General features: G+C 35.1%; 1 protein-coding gene across 2 annotated transcripts; it reads right to left on the bottom strand.

The window, feature by feature from the left end:
• Positions 1–3,951: 3,951 nt before the first annotated feature.
• On the bottom strand, positions 3,952–22,909 carry LOC149805243 (protein ZNRD2-like). Of its 2 annotated transcripts, none has more exons than XM_089948802.1 (4): positions 22,858–22,909; positions 12,456–12,604; positions 9,803–9,887; positions 3,952–4,798 (listed from the first exon to the last, which is right to left on the bottom strand). In XM_089948802.1, exons 1-4 carry the CDS (start codon positions 22,895–22,897, stop codon positions 4,398–4,400), a joined length of 675 nt encoding a protein of 224 aa, XP_089804928.1. In that variant the 5' UTR covers positions 22,898–22,909; the 3' UTR covers positions 3,952–4,397. The 2 variants fall into 2 exon arrangements, with proteins under 2 accessions (XP_089804928.1, XP_089804935.1); XM_089948809.1 differs by having other exon boundaries at positions 22,771–22,905.
• Positions 22,910–23,445: the final 536 nt, after the last annotated feature.

Raw genomic sequence — 23,445 nt, 5'->3', positions numbered from 1 at the left:
TATACCTTGGTAGTATCGCAGTACTATGAGAAATACAATGGTGTACCGTGGTACCCAGCTCTAATATATTGAAACAAATATGCATCTACTGAATACAAGTAATATGATTTATTAAATGCATATAGAGATGCTCTCTGTAAGACACAAAACTGAAAGCTTATGTATTTACCATTTTAGTTTTATTCATTAATAAGGAAATAACAAAATAAACAAATGTTATCAACAAGTGTAAACTAGAACTAGGTGCGGTTATAAATTTTAATTACATGTCGCAAAAATGTGGCATTCAGCAGCCTGTTGACTTTTTGTATTAACAAAAATGTCACAACTCAACTACGTATTAAGCCGACTGTCATTTAAGCGTTATACTTAACATCTAATTAGCACAATTTTGAAATTAAAATTGGCAAACTATTACAATAAAAGTATGTCAAACTGCAAGTTGCTCCTCTTTTCTTTAATTCATTTTAATTAAATGTATCGGAAAAAAGACATAAGGGAAAGAAAAAGTCTAGGCAATTTGCTAAGCACATATCTACCTCTTTATGCTCTGTCTGGCATCAAACTGGTTTCCACTGAATGCACAACTCCTGCAGTAAAACCACAACCCCTCATTTGACCATTCTTTCATGTCGCTCTTTGTCAAATTAACACACTTTATATGTACCCATTGTTTGCAGTTACTATATTGTATTGTATAATTGTTGCACTCTGTAGTGCATAACGTGCATGGATATTCGCTCATCTTTGCACAGAAAAAGACCTGTCGAGCCTGATTTTTCCAAGAAATTTGTACCTAATAACTCGCAAAGTAAATAAAGTCCAAAGGACTTTTATTTACCTTTGACTTTGTCAGTGATTAGGTAACAATTTACACATTGATCAATACCCAGACCTGATCATTTAACCCTTAAAATTCCAATTTACTGCTTTGTCGCCAAATCAGCTGATTTCATCAACAAAACATTCATTTTTAGGTAGCTTTTAAGCTTTCTTTCATTAGCATCTTCACTGCAACAGAATACATAGACCCAACCTCGCTAGCCAAAGAGTCATTGATTCTTTATATAGCAATATAGGATATACCATCTGAGAGGGTCATGCCAGTGATAAATTTTTTTTTTTTTTTTAATTTGTTGATGCTGTTGACAGCAGGCTATTCCTTTTTTACATTATGCTGCTATGGCACATGTTATATCATTTGTTATTCTTGCTTTCTACACATTTCGATCTTTCAAAGATCATGTCATTTTAGTATGCTCATCATACCTTTGCGTGATTTAGATTTTTAGTGTAGCTTTAACAATTTTAGTCATAGTGCTACGATGACTGCAGTGCGGTAATTTATAGTGATGTCTAGCATGGGGGGATCATGCCGCAGACATGCAGCATTATGTCCCACCCAGTCACATTATCCAACACCAGGCCCACAAATCCTAACAGTAACATCTTAATGATGTGGGCCAAGCAAGGCAGCTGCTAGTACCATTTTTATAAGTGTTTGGTTTGACTTTGCCAGGGTTCAAACCTGCAACCTCCCATATCTGAGGCTGATGCTCTACCCACTTCGGCCACCGGAGCAGTCTGCTCATATGACCCTGACCGTTAATAATAGCTGGTGGAACATATTGTCGAAGCAGAATGCTATAATTTCTGAAGATTGATTTATAAAGCGTACCATATGTATTTTTTGGCAAAAAGTTGAGCGTTGGAGTGCAGGAATGACCAAAAGTACATCATTTTAACCTGTTCCAGATCACTGCCATCTCACCTTAGTCTGCGTGGGTTCGAGTCCAAGGATCAGCTAGCGTGGGTATGTGGGAAAGCCTGTCAGTAGCTTCTCGTGAGTCGGTGGTTTTTCCCTGGGTTTTCCAGGGTTCTTCCTCCACCAGTTATACTGGCCACCATGTATAGCCTATCTTGTGCTGAAAAATGGCATTAAACCCTAGAACAACAACAACAACATTGTTTTAACTCATAATGGACAATTTTAATCGGGTTGAAAATTTTGGTTGGAAATCATGGATGTGGGTTTGTGGGGCTTATTATTAAGGTGTAAGGCACTGGTATAGGTAAAGCTTCACAAAAAATTACTTGGAAACGGGGAAACTAAATGTTATCTGCAGAATTTACCAAGGTATAACGAATTCATCATCAGCATCATGTGACCATTTGTATTCAATCAGACTGAATTTGGTTATTACAACTGAAATTATTATCAGTTAAAGCTCTAACATTTTCACTAAATCCTCAAATTCTTTTTGAATGAGAAAAAGACAGAATTGCCAAAGACAGACAATAATATGACTAAGCTAAACTTGGGATAAAGCTGTTTGAAAAATATCCCAAATGTCAAACAGGAAAGGTTTTGGTTTGGTTTGTTTTTCTTTGCAGAATGGAAAAAGTACACAATTTGACACAAGTTTTTATGCCATGTTTTGTGACACAGCACCATACAAATTTCAAGTTTTTTAGGGATAGGCTATTGGAAATGGTTGGACAAGGTTTAAGGCTATAACAATATTCAAACGCTGTACAATTTTAGACCAAAACACTTGGATGCATGTAAGCACATCAATTTATGGTATGAGGTGTCTCTCCTATGTTCGAAAATAAAATCCTTGAACATGCGAGATTGCAACTTAATTTTGTATAGACTGAGAGATTTTAATCTGCACTTCATAACAACTGTCCCACATTATTATTCATTTAAGCAAATAAATTTTATTCAGTTTCATTACAGACAGTTATCAAATGACCACTATTTGCTGGGCTGTAATGGGAGCTGTTAAATACAATGCTCCAAGTCCAATGGCTTAATGTAATATATATGACACATTTTCCAAGCTATGATCTGTAACTAATATTATCCTTTGAGGCTAATTCTTGTAAATATCTTTGTCACCAGTGTTGACAATGGCTATCTTAGCATCAATTACTAAAATTGGATCTCTGTAGGCTGTTTTGCATCGGTCGCTAAGCTGGCTCAAAGTTGTGTACCACTGACCTTGTGTGCACTTGCTGCTTTTGACAATATCAGACCTGCCAATCATGAATAAGACTTCTCATTAGGACAGTTAACATATTTCCCAGAAGTCAGACGAATCTGCAGTAATGTGAAATATTGTTAAGTAGTGTTGTTTTTGTAGGGTTTAACGCCATTTTTCAGCTCACGATAGGCTATACATGGCGGCCAGTATTAATGGTGGAGGAAAAACCTGGAAAACCCGCGGAAAGAACCACCGACCCACAAGAAGCTACTGGCAAGCTTTCTCACATACCCACATTAGCCAAATCCAAGACTCGAACCCACACAGACAGAGGTGAGATGGCAGTGATCCGTAACGGAGAGCACTTTAGACCACTTGGCCACTCGGGGCCCCCGTTAAGTAGTGTTATCTAATACAACGTTTAAATCAAACGTGTGTAAAGTATAATCAGACTAATTGGACTTGGGTTGTTTCAGAAACTGCCGTTCTAAGCCCTATGTAGTTCAGGCTTAAGGCTAGATGTCTAAACTTGCATGTTTTTTTATTTACAAATAAACAACAATAATCTATTCCTAGATGAGATATATTCAAATCAACATGATGTCTAATAAATGTAACTGATGCCTTTCCAGCATTTTCCCCATGACAATGGACATTTCTTTTATTATGTCGATTGTTTGAAATTTTTGGGAAGATGATGGTTCCTTTTACCTTCAATGTGTTTTCATTCATTGGCCAACATTTTCTAGAAAATGCTCTAAGCAAGAGCTTGGTTATGTAGAAGTACTCTAAAATCACAGAGAAATTAAAGCATCTGTGATATTCTTGTAGTCTGGTTCCCTGACCAATTCCTCAGAATCTAATATGAAAACCTGGATATGGACCAACCTGACCAAGCAAATTTCCAGACTGTGAATAACTTAGTTAAGGTTGTATTTTAAAAATAAAGTTACAAATCCAGTGATATGTACTGTTTACTGATCATGATGTAAAACCTAGTAAGATAATTATTTGAATTGTTCATGACATTTTGACACTGGCAACAAGGTGAATAAAAGTCATGCAAATAGCAGACCAACCATTTCGAAATAACATGCATAATGAAAATACACGATGCTTTTGACATCTTGAACACAAAGCAAGCATAGAGGGGATTTGCTGCATGACTGAGATGGAGGGTGAAATTAAAAATCAAGTAATCTATGTAATGCATTTAAGTACAAAAATGTCAAAGATTTCTACAGCTGTCACAAAAAAGTCAATTAAAACTTGTACACAGATGTGGGAATTTAATTATGCTGGCATCCATATACTGTATAAAGAGTTATGAATGTCAAATGCTTGATTATATATGCACTACAAGACTACTCAGTTAGATAGAAATACTAAATACCACAAAAACTAAGACTATGGCTTAAGGGACTTCAAACTCTGCAAGGCATCAGCACATGATTTAATCAAATGGCACAGGTTAATAGAATGGTCTACACTTGTTGTTTTCTTTAGCTCTTCAGTTGCCCATCCTATTTTTTGACATAAAATATCAAAAGAATCCTCCACTCTGAACCTAACATCACCAATGAATGAGTCTGTACCATGGCCATAGGTTATGACCTTTGCCTGGTTTGACCCAGACTGTGGCTCTTCCCTCAAAACTCGACCTTGAGGTTCCAATTGAGAAGCTGAAGTTGGCTGCGTTCTTTCAGTGACTACACCTGCTAAACAATCACTAATCTCATTGGGAGTTAAAGTTTCTCGAGATTTTGTGCGCTCTCTCATCTGTGCAACTGCAGCCTGGCTGTTCATCACTGAAATATTCATAAAGATACAAGATTAAGGTAACTCCGCAGATTTGTAGCACAAAGGCTTAGAGTAAAACATGTAATGAGGACTGAATATGTACTTATATAGTCAGGTGTACTTCTCATGAGAAGAATGGATCCAACTAATGAGGCCATTATACTCCTCCCATCTCCACTCTAACAGTCAACCTGGAATCCAAGGTTTCTATGGTGCTTACTACTGTACAAACCCTTGGCATATAGAGAGCAATTTCCCATATGAAAGCATTATCATATATTTATAAAGCAGCTACATTATTTATGATGTATGTGATTTGGATTTTTAACGTAGCTTTAACAATTTTTCAGTCATATCGCTACAACGTCTGCAGTGTGGCAGTTTATAGTGATGTCTAGTACTGGGGCATCATGCCACAGACACGTAGCATGATGTCCCACCCAGTCGCAGTATCCTGAAACCAGGCCAACTGGTCCTAACACTAACTCTTAATGCTGAGTGCCAAGCAAGGCAGCTGTTAGTACCATTTTTGTAATTCTTTGGTATGACTCGGCCAGGGATCGAACCCACGACCTCCCGCATCCGAGGCGGATGCTCTAACCACTCAGCCACTGGAGCAGTTTATTTATGAAGAAGATGGGTTAATTGTGACAATTGTAAATGTTTGATATAGGTTTCACAGACATAACAAGTGGCCAGCCCTTTCATTGTCAGTCATATTGTACATATCTATCAACTTTCCCACAAGAAGAATAAAACTCCTGATTCCTGGGGTCGTTCCATGCCCAACTCCCGATCTCATAATATCTCCCAAATTTTTTAAGACAACTCCCGATTATTACATTATGTCTGTAACTTTTGATTTCTCTTTTAAGAAATCCTACATATATCATATTTAATCCACAAAAGTCATGTTCTATTTTATCACCTGTAACTATGACAAAATAATTATCACACCACAAAGAATTTTTTTTCTTCAATATATAGAATGTTAAGTTTAAACATTATTGATGTAATTTTTTTAAATTTTTAACCCCTAAAGCAATATTTAAAATAAAAATATAAACCACAACAATAAAATTGTCATCAATTAGTTTCAATCCCAAAAATGACAACTATGAATGCTATGTAATTTTCTCTACAAGCAGAACAATTTCTCTGTTCCCACCAAAAAAACTGAGACAAGTGAACACCTGACATAACTTATCATCTATACAAATGGTAATTACCATCATTAAATTAAAATACGGAATTAAAAACATATCATGCAGAATATGTACCATCAAAATACTAATCTGTTTAAATAGGTTATTTAATAAGGTTAAATCCTTTACGAGTTGACAATAAAGAAATAAGGTTAGAATATAAAACGTGGACAAAACAGTTTCACATGTATGGTAGTCTGGAACTGCAAATTAAAACTGTTGAACTGAATTCACTCACACTATGGGCACCGTTCAGTAACAGCAAAATAGGGCATCATTCAAATGCCAATGTTGCTTACATACACACATTCTAGTACATGGTTTCTTAGAAGTATGTTGGAAGGGTAGTCCTCTTCACAAGATTGTTGTAATGATAAGTATTAACTGTTAACTAGTCACCCTGGCCTTCTTGCTTGTTTACTTAATTCTAACCTTGAGCTAAAGTGCAGTTTTGGCCATAGCTGACCAGAATATGAAAAGAGGGCATGTCCTAAGGGAAAAAAGTTGCGTCACATAGAGAAACAGCGTGTCCTTTGAGAATCTCATGCTATTGGACTGGAATATCAATGCCACAAAAAACCTACCAAACTTTATGTCCCAATCTCTGTTCTTTTAGTTTTTTAATGCAATCTTTCCAGCAGTTACCTTTTGAAATGTTGACAGGTATGACTGTGTTATTCTGAACAGCCACAATGTACAAGATGGAACCTTATGAATGAATCTAATAATAAATCTGATTGGTCATGGAAACCACTGGCTTGGTTATGTGGTATCAGCTCTGTGTATGCCAAAGGCTCACATCAATTAAATAAGCTTAGAAACCACAGCAATCTAACCACAGATTCCACCTCAAAGTGATGAAAATGGGTTCCTCAATGTAAGCATCCTTTGAGGCCTGGTCATAGCACAAATTTAACCACCGGGTCATAGAGTCGAGCTGATGTCAGGGATTTAATCCTGTCAGTATTTCTGCTTCACAGATATAAAAGATTAAAAGATCAGGATCAGCTAGGCTGGTTAGTATGTGGCCTCATGCACTTCAACTGCTACCAACTGTACATTAAGTTGATTGAAAAACCAGTTTTAACAGCTTTTCTCGTGTACTCTTTAACCATCAGGTCATGGACTCGTGACAAAAAGGGTGTTGGTAAATTGAATCTTGCCATCAGTTTACGAACTTGTTACAGAAAGGGTATGGGTTTGAATCCTACCATCAGGTCATGGACTCATGACAAAAAGGGTGTTGGTAAATTGAATCTTACCATCAGTTTACGAACTTGTTACAGAAAGTCTGTGGGTTTGAATCCTACCATCAGGTCATCGGCTTGTTACAAAAGAATGTGGGTTTGAATCCTACCATCAGGTTAGGTAGGCATCCATGGTTTGACCTTGGCAAAGTACCTTACCCCAAAAGCCTCAACATTAAATGTTGCTCTAACATACAAACACCATGGAAGCCAACCTGGGTTTGATGATTTCCTCCAACTGAATGACCACAATAAGTCATCGAAACCATAATGAGTATGCTATGATTTAACCATTACTTCTGTTTAATGAAAATATGTTCTGTTGAGAATCCTGCCAACTTTGTTCACCAAAGGTAAATACCTTCAACAAGAAGTTTGTTTACCATCTGTTCTGACTACTCTTCAGTACTAATACGTGTACATGCTTACCAGAGGGAGAAGAGAATGGTCTCGCGTTTTGATTACTTACAACTGGTGTCACAAGGGTTACAGCAAAAGTTCTGGAGAAAATCTTCAATATATCAAATTTAGGTGGTTACAAACATAGTCTACATTTATATGTATGAGTTTATTCTGGGAAAGGTAGTCTTTTAGTACTTGCCTAACTGGGTGAGTGGATTCTTTGAGATTTTTTAATCCCTGTATTACAAAAATAGTATGTGAAGTGGTTAGACTTTTTGCCAATGCTATGACAAAATACAAATTGCATGCCCTTCTACAGCAAATGTAGACAAATAAAAATTGATAGAAGTTGCTGAGAAAGATAAATCTGCCAGTTTGGATAATCTCCAAGGAATGTTGCAATGTTAATAAATATCCTTTTTTGGGATATCAGATTCCTGACAAATACCACCTTGATCCTGTAGAATACCTGATAAAAGTGGGCACAAGGTAGATGCTTTTCACTGTAACCCATCAACAATCTTGGCTTCATCACCTGTCAGTGCACAACCAAGATCACGTCCAAAACAAAACATTCCAATGAATAAAAGTCAAGCAAAGGTACAGTCAATTTTTAATTCTGGGAAATACATACCTCCAGAATTTCCAAACTGTCAAGCCTTCTCCAGGATATTATGACTCATTTATGAAAATGAATGATGCATAGAACTAAAGATTGTGCACTGGGTTTTCACAAATAACATTTAAAATAACGCAAAATAGATGCAAATAAATCTGTGACACAAAGTACTCCAAGGTAATGTTTGATAAATTGGTTGCTTGTTTGCTTAGTGTTTAGTAGAACATCAGCACATCAATGACAACTGTCAATTTGTAATTTTTCACGAAGTACCAGTTTTCATAGATTCTGTGTTTGCTGCTACCATGAATTTAAAGACCTCTTCCTTAATCTATAAATGTAATTCACAGAATTTAGTGGAAAAGCATTAGGAGTAAAAAGCCTTGTCTGAAATGTATCATGGCAGGTTGAACTGGCTTGGTGCAGGAAAATATTCACAATATTTAGTGCCAAAGTAATAAAAGTGAAAAGCCTTGTCCATAGATGTACCATGAAGTCAACCTGGGCTGGTGTGGGAAAGATCTTAACCTGCAACCCATTGATTGTGAGTAGCATGCTAATCAATGTGCTGCCACTAGCTCTGATGACAGTTGCTGACCAAAATAATCTCTTGCAAGTGAGATACCTCTTTGCCTGGACCATCCTAGTCATGGCTCATGTGTTCATTTTCAAACACCACATCCATAACTTTTCTATAGACGTATTCAATGAGATAAGTCAACTGGTCAGAGATCCATAAGAAAGAGGCAAGGAGAGTGCAACCTCACCAAAAAATGGAGGTGTAGAGTCGCATCAAACAATGCACATTCATACAATAGGGATTTAACAGCAGTTCTAGATGATGTACTTTGGGCAGTGTTGGCCCAGGGGTACACGAGACCCAAGAACATTCAAATCTTTAGATGCAATAAAATCGTACCCACTGAGACATTAGTTTTAAAACTGCCTTCTCCAAGTACCCTGTATGTTAAAATGTAATAGCCCTTATATCTGTATGCAAAACTTTACAACTAGAAATCTCTAAATCCTGGGCAACTACATAATCAAAGACCATTTAAATAGAAATCTGCAAAGATTGGGAATGTGACTGTACCCAACCTTCTCCAGCTACTGCTTTGATGGCCTTGTGCTTAGAGCATCCACCTCTGATGCAGGAGGTCATGGGTCTGAACCCTGGCCAAGTCATACCAAAAACTTATAAAAATGGTACTAACAGCTGCCTCATTAGGCGTTCACCATTAAGAGTATTAGGACTGGTCAGCCTGGTGTCAGGATAATGTGACTGGGTTGGACATCATGCTACATGTCTGCCACACGATGCCCCAGTGATAGACATCACCATAAACTCCCACACTGCAGACATCATAGCAATATGACTGAATTTTTTTTAAAGCTACATTAAAAATCCAACTCATACACACTAACACCTCCTCTAGCTATGTGCATGAGAACTTGAGAGACAATAAGTTAGGTCCAATTGCAAAACTATATTTTCTGAGAAAATAACTCATTACAAAAAAGGCATTTGCAAGTACTTGCCTGGATCATCCTTGTCAGCATCTGCGTCCAATTCTTTACAGGCAACACAGTAATTCTGACCCTGTTTGTCTTGCAGGAGGATGGTCTGGGAAAAAGAAAACATTAATTATGTATGGCATAGTTTTAAAAAAACTAAAGTGTCTACCCTTATGGATGTGCAGTGAAATGTTAGCATAGTAACAAAAACTTAAATACAAAAACGCTCTTAACTGATACAATGTTGTTTTATTTTTAAGTGTGTTCCACTGTGTGTTATCAAAGGAAAGAATTTAATCACACTTTGCTGAATTTGCCATTTTATCGCCTCAATAAAAGTAAGGCATTTAAACCAAGACTTCTGTGGATGCCACATTATATGCCTGTCCCATGTTCAACAGTTCTTTATGCAGGCTCTAGTAGAGCATCATAGGTTTTAGTGACCTCTGTTATGGTATGTGGTCATCAACTAAATTTACAGTGCAGAAAACATTATTATTATTCTTACCACAACCCATGTAGGTTATTTAGTGCCAAGGAAATTTGTGTTAAGTACCATGTACAAAGATACACCTGCCACCTTTCAGTCATGAATCCAACCTGCTAATCTTTGGGACACTACTGCCCTAAGGTATACCAGCTATAATTGTCACTATTAAACTTTTTTTTTAAAAATTCTTCAGTTAATGACCATGGCCATTTGACCCCCAAATCAAAAGGCTTAATTTATTACCCCATCCCAGTGTAAGCCATCTACATACTATATTGAAGGCATATTATTATGAATCTAAGGTCTTGAACAATGTAATAGAAAAGAGCGAAAACCAACAAACTTTGTAAAATTCAACAAATAATTTATTTCCATCAAATACAAAGTAAAAATTTAAAAAAGAACTTACAGTATTGCAAACCAAATCCCAAATAGTCCAAATAAAGTTATATCACCAATCCTAATGAATAAAATTCTAATTAAATTCCAGTGGGGTCTGAATTAAGATCCAGTGCCGAAGAAATCAATGTGCCTGTATTCTTGAATGTACTAATGTACCAGAAGCATGTAGTGTGATGATGTGCTAACAGTCTTCCAATTAATCACAATAATACAGTCCATGATGTCCTTGTCAGAACTCACTATAATTCTAAATTAATGTTTCTTTCCAAGAATAATATTTGAAAGCACTATTTCCAGTGAATAAATAATCTGAATAAATAAATTCCACCCAAATTAAATACTCAACGTAACAGTAAGGATGAGTTCTGCTTCGTATGTTATTGCAGTAATTTCTCAAGTTAACAAGATTATAAACCCATGTACCTGACCAAAGTCACAGTTAGCATTTTCTGGAAATACTATGTCTATTTAGTGGGAATTTTCCATGGTAGAACACTGGATTGTTTACAAGATAAAATATGTTTTTGAAATTATAATAAAGAACATGGTAAATATAACGTCCTTGACTCAGACCAAAAGAATGATCCTAATAATTATTATTTGTTTACCAAACTAATTTATCCCCCCATTCTTATAAAAATAAGTATTATTCGTTTACCAAAATAAAAACATCAGCATCTCTCACAAAGTGAACTTGATTTTGGACAAGGTCCAGTCTAAAACACAATTATATATACCATAGATTCACAGAGAAAGAAAAACTAACAATGCATATTAAATATACATAATATGATAGAAAAGTGAAATTTCGGTGATGAAACCATTTTTCATTCTTCAGTCACAGTGACCTGACCTATTACCTTTTGTCCCCAAAACCAACTGGCATCAACTTTACTCAATGCGCACAAAGCTTAGTCCAGTTCAGAAAACATTTTTCTTCTTAGAATTGGAGTAATACTGACAGTTACCATATTTTCACTCCACATTCAACCCACATTTTTTTCTTGCCCAAAGTGAAAGCTATCCACAAATTCTAGTTTAGACCTGAAATTTAGAACTAATGTAAATGTTTGGAAACCAATTTTGTTTCATACCTTTGACCTTTGGACCACAAAATTGATATCCACAATGCTTGGGCCAGGTCTTTGTAGCTTAACTAATGACACTACATGGAGACCATTTTTCATCTTTCTGTCATTGGTAATTTGACTATGATTGTTTCGTACAAAAACCAAGTGGCTTCTTGCTTACCCCAAATGCAAGCTCTTTGCAAAGTTCGGTAATGGTAGATGATGGAGAAATGATGTTCTTGTGTCTAAATGAACAAGGGCACAGATGGATGTACAATGCTACACTCTACATTAAATCTCTTTCTTTCCTGTGTATCTTCTACATGTAAGGTCCATATACCACATTATTTTTAAACATGGTCTCACACAGCCGACCTTTATTCAAATGATTTTAGAAGCTAAACCACATGTATATCTGACCTAGCTTAGATCCAATATTCAACTTTCATGGAAATTGTACTAATATTCTATATTTAAATTTTAGAAACTGTCCTTGAAGGGCTGGGTAGGTCTGTTCTTGAACCTAACAAAACCACAAATTTTTCAACACTAGAACTCAAGTCTTCCACTCTGAGGACTTGTCCTAAATTTGGTACCAGTTGTAAGCCTATAACAGGGCATCAAAAAAGAATTTTGATTCAGTCATTTATGTCATCCCCAAAATCATCTAATGCCTGCCAATATTACACAAAAACAGATGTCACCAGCAAAATACCTCACAAATGCTGCAAGTTGTCCCCAACATCTTGTACCCCTTTAGTAAGTAGTCCCCCATCAGTTTGCTGATTTGGTTTGACCGTTCTCTGCGTGCCTCAATAATCTTCATCTCGGCCTCACTTGGAGGTTGCCAATCATAATCGTCATCTGCAAGAAGCATATGGTTAGTAGGCTTGAAAAATATTTTAATTCTTTTTAATAATAATGAAAAACATTTGATTTTTTTTAAACTGTAATCAAGATTTCTTAATTTTAATGAAATTTATCAAGCCATAGTACATGATTATGTAGTGAATACAAAACAGATTCATGTTTAAAAATTTACCTGCAGAATTCATGTCTAGTTTATTATATTTTAAAGGAATTTAAAGGCAAGGTCTAACGCTGCTTCCATGTCTGCATCACAAAGTTGGCAATGCCAAGACCTTGCTTACGCAACTTCTGTGATGTTGACTGAACTAGAGAAGCCTCCTGTTTTGCTGATACTACAAAACTGATGTCTCAGTTACGTGAATGACACAAAAGACAAGGTCCAAAAAGATCAGCAAAGACTTTTCTTTTTAAAGGTACTGGACCGAATGAAATTGCATTTTTTTACATGCAATGCCTGATTTATAGTTAATGCATTATTGTTAAGCCACATTTATTTTAAAGCTTATGAAGTCACAAAATCATTTATTTTAAAACTTAAGAAGCCATAAAATCCTTTTTTTTAAACTTAAGAAGCCATAAAATCCTTTTTTTAAACTTAAGAAGCCATAAAATCCTTTTTTTTAAAACTTATGAAGTCACAAAATCATTTATTTTAAAACTTAAGAAGCCACAAATCATTATTTTAAAGCATACCTCTTAAGAAAAATGAAGTAAGAAGCCCATACCCACCACTGTCATGTAATTGAAATTGAAAGAAGCCCCTTGTGCTCTGTTTAGCCTTTTGTAGCCAATTATAAACTTAAATGTTCAATACCAATGACAATTATACTTAGTTGAGCAGACACTATCACCCTACACAAGTTTATTTAAAAATTAGATTTGCTTTCCAGATGTTTTGATAATTCAATGTTCAAACACAAAATTCAAATTTGCTGAGCAGATGGAGATCCAATACATGTTTATTAAGACTGTGTTTTAAATGCAACATACTCTAATGAACATACACTATGGAAACTGGTCCAACATTTCAGCATACAAAGAAGACAAAAAGTAATCAATGACTCGGTGGTAAATATAGCTACCATGACGATTTTGATAATGAAACAAGGAAAATAAAGCAAAACAAAAAACAACATCAACATAATTATATTTAATAAATTCTGTTTAAATGACCTGACCAGGAAATTGATGCTTACTGTCCAGCAGAACCAGATCCAAACATAACTAATCTACAGGCTGGACATCAGAATCTGTTGCTGCCATTTTTGACCAAACGGATTCATAGTAAGAATAAGAATCAGGTTTCTCATCCACTTAGTACTTGTCATCAATGATAGTACCAGAACAAGGCTCAAACTCTAAACATGAGTCTTCAAAGTCCAGCTGCCTAAGAAATTTGGACTGCAGAAATATGAGTTCCAGCAGTGCTGGAATCTGATCAAATTCATCCACATCAGCAGACTGTAGCCGAAAAGTTCACAGCATTGTCATAGCATTAACATTCATCCTGTTTCTATATTCCAAACAAAGTCTGTAACCCAACTATTTTTCAACAGTTCTGTTCTCCTTTTGTTTTTTAACCTCTGGTGGCTCTGAGGCATCTAAATGTCTTGTACATGTCCACTTTGGGAATTAAAATGAGCATGTGTCATCAGACATCGCAAAGACATGAGAAAATTTTTTAAAACTGAAGTTGCTAAAATTTAGTGAATGCAATCTGCATTTGAGCTATCTTCCAACTACTCCAGTGACCAAAGTGGTTTGAGCATCCACCTCAGATGCAGGAGTTCACAGGTTCAAACAACCAGCTGAATCACACCAAAGACATAAAAATGATACATACAGCAACTTCTCTTGGTGCTCAGCATCAAGAGGTTAGTGTTGGGAATGGTTGGCTTGGTGTCAGGATAATGTGATTGGGTGGGACATCATGCTAAAAGCCTGCAATATGATACCGCATTGCTAGACAGTATTACAAACTGCCACACTGCAGATATTGTAGAAATATGACTGAAAAATTGTTAAAGCTACGTTAAAAGTCCAAATCACACAAACACACTATTCACCTTCTCATTTCATGAGTGGTCATTAGAAACAATTCCCATTATTTATGTGTCATTTGATTTCAATTCTTTATTTAAATATCATACAATATACAATTTGTAGATTAAATATGCTCAACACACCTAAAGATCTGACTCTAGATTAAATATTTGTAGATTAAATATGCTAAATATACCGAAAGATCCGACTGTAGATTAAATATTTGTAGATTAAATATGCTCAATATACCTAAAGATCCGACTGTAGACTAAATATTTGTAAATTAAATATGCTCAATATACCTAAAGATCCAACCTAAAGATCCGACTGTAGATTAAATATTTGTAGATTAAATTTGCTCAATATACCTAAAGATCTGACTGTAGACTAAATATTTGTAGATTAAATATGCTCAATATACCTAAAGATCCAACCTAAAGATCCAACTGTAGATTAAATATTTTGTAGATTAAATATGCTCAATATACCTAAAGATCCGACTGTAGATTAAATATTTGTAAATTAAATATGCTCAATATACCTAAAGATCCAACCTAAAGATCCGACTGTAGATTAAATATTTGTAGATTAAATATGCTCAATATACCTAAAGATCCAACCTAAACATCCGACTGTAGATTAAATATCTGTAGATTAAATATGCTCAATATACCTAAAGATCCGACTGTAGATTAAATATTTGTAGATTAAATATGCTCAATATACCTAAAGATCCAACCTAAAGATCCAACTGTAGATTAAATATTTGTAAATTAAATATGCTCAATATACCTAAAGATCCAACCTAAAGATCCAACTCTAGATTAAATATTTGTAAATTAAATATGCTCAATATACCTAAAGATCCAACCTAAAGATCCAACTGTAGATTAAATATTTGTAGATTAAATATGCTCAATACACCTAAAGATCCAACCTAAAGATCCGACTGTAGATTAAATATCTGTAGATTAAATATGCTCAATATACCTAAAGATCCGACTGTAAATTAAATATTTGTAGATTAAATATGCTCAATATACCTAAAGATCCCGATGTAGATTAAATATTTGTAGATTAAATATACTCAATATACCTAAAGATCTGACTCTAGATTAAATATTTGTAAATTAAATATGCTCAATATACCTAAAGATCCAACCTAAAGATCCGACTGTAGATTAAATATTTGTAGATTAAATATGCTCAATATACCTAAAGATCCAACCTAAAGATCCGACTGTAGATTAAATATTTGTAGATTAAATATACTCAATATACCTGAAGATCCAACTGTAGATTAAATATTTGTAGATTAAATATGCTCAATATACCTAAAGATCCGACTGTAGATTAAATATTTTTAGATTAAATATGCTCAATATATATACCTAAAGATCCGACTGTAGATTAAATATTTGTAGATTAAATATACTCAATATACCTAAAGATCCAACTGTAGATTAAATATTTGTAGATTAAATATGCTCAATGTACCTAAAGATCCAACTGGTCAGACCAACTGGCTACATATTTTGTGCCCCACTCCGCCATGAAATTATCTGGCATCTGAGCAGCAGGCTGGTGTGGCAATTTCGCATACTGCTTGCAGGTCAGCATCCACAAAAATTAACGCAGTCCGGTCTATTTTTATATTTTTACCTATCTCATTTTATTGGTGATGAAAGAGTTAGATTTAGGTATTCTTGGTATTGATTTTGAAGCAGATTGTTTATTCTTTACAAGATGAACATTATTGTGTGGTTGATTGTTTGTGAGCATTATCATGTGAATGTTTGTGAGCATTATCATGTGGTTGTTTGTGAGCATTATCGTGTGGTTGATTGTGAGCATTATCATGTGGTTGTTTGTGAGCATTATCATGTGGTTGATTGTGAGCATTACTGTGGTTGTTTGTGAGCATTATCATGTGGTTGTTTGTGAGTACTTTTGGGATAGTACACAGTAAGTAATGAGGCAATGTTGCTGGTTCTGAAACGAAATCTGTGACCCACTTCATGTTGTTTAGTTTCAATCTGGCCTTTCACAACATGCTGGATAATTTATGATAAGAACTTTGCGAGTTCATCTTTGAAGATGGGTTTTGGACACAATGGAATGTTCTGTACTGACAAACAAAAGTAGGGACTATATGGGAAAAATAAGGCGATCCCAGTCCTGTCAGTGTCTTGGCGACATAAATCTAAATTGAAAAATTAATTCTTAAAGGTAGACACATGAATATTGACATTTTAGCACTATCACTTTCAAAATGGAAATTTTTAAACATTTCTTTAAAGTTCAAATTTTGCAAATATGTTTACATGTCTAGTCTCTACCTATTTGATGCTCATTATTGTCATAATGTAATGTATTGCTACACCATATAAAGTTTCAAACTGTGGATACATTAAATTCTGTCAGAGAAAATTTCTTTCAAAGTCAGACTGTGGCATTTATTCAAAACACAAGAACACATCTTTCTAATTGATACTGTGCATTTGGATCATTGGCACTGTTATGGGCACAAGCAAATAACTTCTGTGTTTATGATGGCATTATTATATGAATAACACAACCCTGCTTCTATGGCTTTCAGTAATTGTTCATGAACAAACTCATATGGTTCTTAATGAAAGGATGGATATGAAATGTCAAGATGTACACTAAGCCATTTTAAACAGTCAGAAAATGAAAAATGTCAAAGGAAATATAGGTCAACAGGATAAAATGTAATTTCCACACGTCTATTTACTTTGGACGTAGGACAACAACACAATGAACTAAGTCCAACAAAATGCATTCCTTTCTACTGTTAATTTTGGTGAAGACAATGATTGACAAAAAGCAGCATTGTGACATAAACTGATGTCCCATTCTAACGAACCAATTTACTTTAAGCATTAATTACTAATACTTGTCATTAATTGACACAGACTCTAAATATTAAACCAGACAAAATCATGTGAATTAACTTTATACAACCCATCTTAACATGGTTACATGTCCCACATGAGCAGAGTCCATTATGTTTTTCAGGGATTATACTGGACTTCACAAATGTCACAAATTGCGATTTGTTTTTCCTTATTGGGAACAAAATATACTGGAAACATGGGCATCTCTGGCTGAGATATGATATAAAGTTAAAACAGATGTTCTGTGATATATGTATCAAGGCACAAGTCATCAATTCATTCACAACTAGCTGTGATATTCTGAAGAAAGTGTGCATCACCAAACACGAATCTATGCAGGGTAATTAATATATGTTAATTTTGCTCATTAATCTTTTACTTTTGCCGTCAATCCCATGTTACCACTGCAGGGACATAAACTATGCAACAAGAAATAGCAAAACAGACAAGTTTTCCATAATTGAAAATAATTTATTCTCAAAATACAGAAGCAAAAGAATTAAATTAACTTACAGCATGGTGAATGAATTCCTATTTCCTAAAAGTCCTATCAATTCCAATAGTTCCAAGAAATCCAAATACCTTCCAACAAAACTGCCCCTTCTGTGTTGAATTTTCAAATGTACAGAAATAAATAATTAATTTTAAAGGAATTCAAGTAGTCATTAAATAAATTTAGTTAATACCGTAGTTATTCTAGCATGTCATGCAAAAAATAAATCTTTTCAAAAGCCAAGTCATGAGATTGAATCTGAAAACACGCAGATTGGGACCTACCATCAGGATGGTTTTTTGCAACATATTTAAGCATCGTTTTCACTAAATACTCTCTGATTTTTCGGGTTTAATACATGTGAAATTCTCAAAAAGGACACAATGTTTCTCCCTGTGGAATGCATTATTTGCCCCCAATTCATATTCTATACAATAGCTGAAGGTTAGACTTAAGCCTCTTTGACATTCTTCAAAAAAACTGCCTGTTCTACAGTGAGTGAAAGCACTAGCAATTGATTGACAAATAAACCATGCCCTTTTTTGTTATAATTATCAATGCCTAAAATGGATGTGAATTTATGTTAACAGTTCAAATGTTGTCTCAAGCTACCATACATGTGATAACCATTTCCCACATTTTATATCCCACCTTATTTCCTTATTGTTAACTAGTAGTGTGACCCTGCTACAACACGGTAGTTGGGAGCCATAGAACCCAACCGTGTTATAGACCGAACCATGTTATAAGCAACCAGGTCAGTCAGCTGAAGAAAATGATGCATGTACCCCCAAAAAATTGCGGGGGGAGGGGGAAATATAAATGCGGGCGGTAAAATATGTGCTTCATTGGCACAGTTACCATCTTAAATGGGAAATACACCTGTAGTGAAAACAGAGAAGGTATATATACCATTTTACTTTATTTAGAGGACCACGGATTGTTTCATATACATGTACATGTATATTGTTTATATATACATGTCTTACGTATAGCATGAATAGAGTATCAACATTGTGTATTCACACGCGAACCTCATCATAGACATTGAATCCATAATACAAGTAATTGCATCAAAAAAATGCACACACACAGATTTAAAATATTCAATAATTTTGTCACAGGTCATATAAGTCTGAATTCAATGGATAAACAAAGCACAATCATGTAAAGAATGATGAAGCACATTTACTTTTCAGTATGTCCCAAGTCAGTAAGAGTTAGTTTGCATTTTAAGCCGCAGTTGGTAGCATTCATAAGCATAAACTGTTACCCTGCAAAAAGGAAACTTTCAAGGCACAGTAAATGTGTTCCAGTCACATTGGAAAATGAAAAACTCCATCAGATTCCCCTGCTTTTATTTAAGTTTGGTACTGACTTCTTTGTTTTTATTGAATATTGTATTTGGCTTTCATTGATGAAAGGTGCATGTATTATTGAAGTCACCGCTAACAGCCAGCTTTGGAGAACCAAACAAAGGCCAGCTTCTTACTGTGGCGGCAACACCAAATAATTGTATTACATGATTGAGACTGATTTTTTTCCATTTACTTAGTACGCTTTCATAACATTTGGTGCTTCAAAGGTAATGTATCCATTGAAATTTCAGCAAACTATTTTATCTGGGGTACATTTTTAAAAAAGGAATTGGTTGTCATTTGGTCAATTTTGGTTACAGTAAGATGGGTTTTGGGGGGGTTACATTGTGGTAGCGGAGTGATGCTGCCTTCCACTCATGCGTCAGAAATTTAATAAAGGGTCAATGGACAATAGAGACGCAGGTGTTCTGGTCTGATGACAAAGATTAGTATAGAAAGTATGGGTGTTCTGAAGGATTTAATTCTGAGTGGAAAGAAGAGGAATTTTACTTACCATCCACATACAAATGTCAGTCTATGTAAATATATTAATTACTGGTGATTGGCCGAAAATCCAAAGAAAGATAGATTATGAGATAATGCCTCATCTGGTTGGTCTCCGCTACCAGAAATGTCAACAACCAAAAAAGCAGATATCTCACAGGATACATTACTTATGCTCGATGTCAACATAAGTGGATTATGATATAACAATGCACTGTTAAGATGGTTTGTCAATATAGACAAAGAAATTGTTTATCCAACAATAGATAAATTTCTGTGCATTTTATATCAAGTTTGCATCTTCCTTTCATGGGGTTACAGTAAGATGGGTTTTCGGGGGGTTACACTGTGGTAGCGGAGTGATGCTGCCTTCCACTCATGCATCAGAAATTTAATAAAGGGTCAATGGACAATAGAGACGCAGGTGTTCTGGTCTGATGACAAAGATTAGTACAGAAAATATGGGTGTTCTGAAGGATTTAATTCTGAGTGGAAAGAAGAGGAATTTTACTTACCATCCACATACAAATGTCAGTCTATGTAAATATATTAATTACTAGTGATTGGCCGAAAATCCAAAGAAAGATAGATTATGAGATAATGCCTCATCTGGTTGGTCTCTGCTACCAGAAATGTCAACAACCAAAAAAGCAGATATCTCACAGGATACATTACTTATGCTCGATGTCAACATAAGTGGATTATGATATAACAATGCACTGTTAAGATGGTTTGTCAATATGGACAAAGAAATTGTTTATCCAACAATAGATAAATTTCAGTGCATTTTATATCAAGTTTGCATCTTCCTTTCATGGGGCTTTTGAATTTCTCCACTCCAAACCAATGGCTTTACATACAAGTTTAAACAGCAAACAATGTTGCCAATAAAAAAACTCACCAGATGGTATATTTTGCCACCAATAAGGAAAATAAAATCACAGTTTGCAAAATTGGCGAAGCCCTATGTGATCCTAGAATAAAGTTTTTACACATTATTTTTCATACTTTTATCAAGAAAAAATGATTTTCTCGTGTATGACAAAAATACATATAAAATTTCAGAAGCCATGCCACGATCGTCTTGTATTATTCATGTGCGATCTCTTCTCCAAAATGACTAAAAACATATTAGTTTTTTTTTGTACTTTTAAGAAAGATTTTTTTGTGTGTGTGAGAAAAATACATGTATATAAAAATTTCAGGAGCCACTCCACAACCGCGTTATATCCGAATTCATGTTATAATGGAGCATGCGTGGGGTCACACTGTATATGCAAATAACAGTTGAATCGAGAACTTTTTTTCCAAATTGGTTTGTTTGGGGGGGGGGGGGCCACATATGCTCTGATATGTTTCTTTACTCATTGTAATTTAGATATAGATATATGCAGTGCATTAATGCCAGGTGTTGACTCATGCAAGTTTCATTGGTGGGAATGGAGATCCTAGTTTTGCTTGTCGAGAAAAATTCTACAGCATTCAGTGATCATTCTTGGGATTTAAGAAGCAATTCACTATTGGCAAAGCATGTAAAGTGCGGAAAAAATAAATTTCTAAACTCCTGTTGATGGAGAAGTACTTTGTGAACCTAGCCATAATGGCGGGTACATTTAATTACTGAATGCATGAAATCGATGGTCACATTACACATCACTTATCTTACATTGCAAAGTACGATCATTGAGTTTTAGTATTAAAATGCCATTAACTTAAGTTCCTTACAAAACTATTATTTGGAAAATAACCTATGACAAGAACTTCACAGTGAGTTCATCTTCGAAGACACTTTAGATTTAAACATGATTTATTAGGATTTTGACAGTGGAAAGCTCAGTACTGACAAAAAAATGTAGGAACTATATAGCAAAAATAATTGTGACTGGAATCCAGATGGAACCCACAGGGCAAAAGGAAATGAGGAAGGGAAACAAAAAGACCTGGAGAAGAGAACTGGAGCAGCATATTATGAGAGTAGGATACAACTGGATCGAGATGGAGCAGATGGCAAAGACAATTAAATGAAGACAAAATGTAAGTGTTCTTGGGGGGAGGGGAGGCAATAGTCTTAACATATAATTGACTCAAGTATTGTTTATATACAATTGCTCTTTAACCAAATGAAATGGCACCCAAATGAGCTTGAAAAAAACAACCACTTGATTGTGCCTGCATTTACTTGAAAAATGAAAAATGTTTACAGTAAGTACAATATGGTAAAACTAAAGCAATTTGGCTTGAATCTGTGCTTGTGTACGACCAAAGAGATTAGACTTGTTTTTGTGCTTGTGTCAATGCTAGTCCTACATGCAAGACCTTGGTGCTGATATTTATGTTGTGGCACTAAAACAAAAACAACATGTGCTGTGTCTTACATTGTAGGACTAGGAGTAAGCTACAGCTCGTTGGCTGTTTAAGCAGTATGACATCAACCCTCAATCTACATGCATATCTGGGTCCACATTTTGCACTATAGGAATATAACGTAGTCTGCATAACCATGTAGATATACACTTTTACAAGTGGTGACTGAAGATGCAAGATGCACGTCCAACTGGACGAGTGGCATTTTATTTTAAGCAGATTCAGTGTTATCTAAAGCAAAGTTAGAGTATAAAAAAATATATATAAAAAACTGACGCAGAATAAATGAAAGTACCAAGCCACCTGCCCTTTAGGATAAGCAGCCTAACCAACTGATATTTTTTCCCTGCCCTGCACTAGCCAACATGAACTGACAAGTGCTGATTTCTATGATAATTATAATCATAGGTAAAGAGCTCATTACAATAATGTTCAACTGCCGTTTTAAATTATGCCGACAGTAAATAAATCTTATCTTACTAAAGAAATGGTTGTTTATCGCACACAAAAAACGTAATTGGTGAACCACCACAAACGTTCAGCTTTCCCAAAATCACGATAAATAACCTGTAAACATTCCGTTGCCTTCCTTCATGTGCGCAGCCATTATATGGCAGGGTATAGTTTCGTAAATTGGCCCATGGCAAATTTCTTAAACATGGTGTGACTTTTTCAGCTATTATTGTTAACTATTTAAAGATATGGATATATTTATGAACTAGATGTTTTGGGCTTGTGTTGTTCTTGAAACTGATGTCAGTCATGTAGACCTTCTATAGCTACTCTGCAGTATGTTGATAGTGAAATACCAATAGTCGGCTAGGAAGAAGAGCTAGCCTCCCTTAACAGTAAACACATGGTTTGAGGGAAGTAAAATATCTCAAAAACGGCTTGGATTACAGCATTTTCAATTGCATCAGCCTGTTTAGTACACACTGTTTTGCAGAATTTTCATCTAGGAAAAGGGTTTGTGTTTGCACTGTGAGCATCACATGGTGTCAAAAAATGACCTTCGGACATGAAAATTGTAGATATAAATTTGGGATTGGGATGCATAAACTTATTCTGCTATGAACTGTCATTGACTTCTCTGGTCAAGTGGATAACAGTTTTATGCTTTGATTTAATATAGGTATCTAAAAAAAAAATGGACCT

Source organism: Sinohyriopsis cumingii, chromosome 2, assembly GCF_028554795.1.
Source record: "Sinohyriopsis cumingii isolate HCF-2022 chromosome 2, ASM2855479v2, whole genome shotgun sequence".
In the NCBI taxonomy this organism is placed as follows: domain Eukaryota; kingdom Metazoa; phylum Mollusca; class Bivalvia; order Unionida; family Unionidae; genus Sinohyriopsis; species Sinohyriopsis cumingii.
Note: the sequence above shows the minus strand (reverse complement) of the source record. Positions and strands in the feature narration are given on the sequence as shown.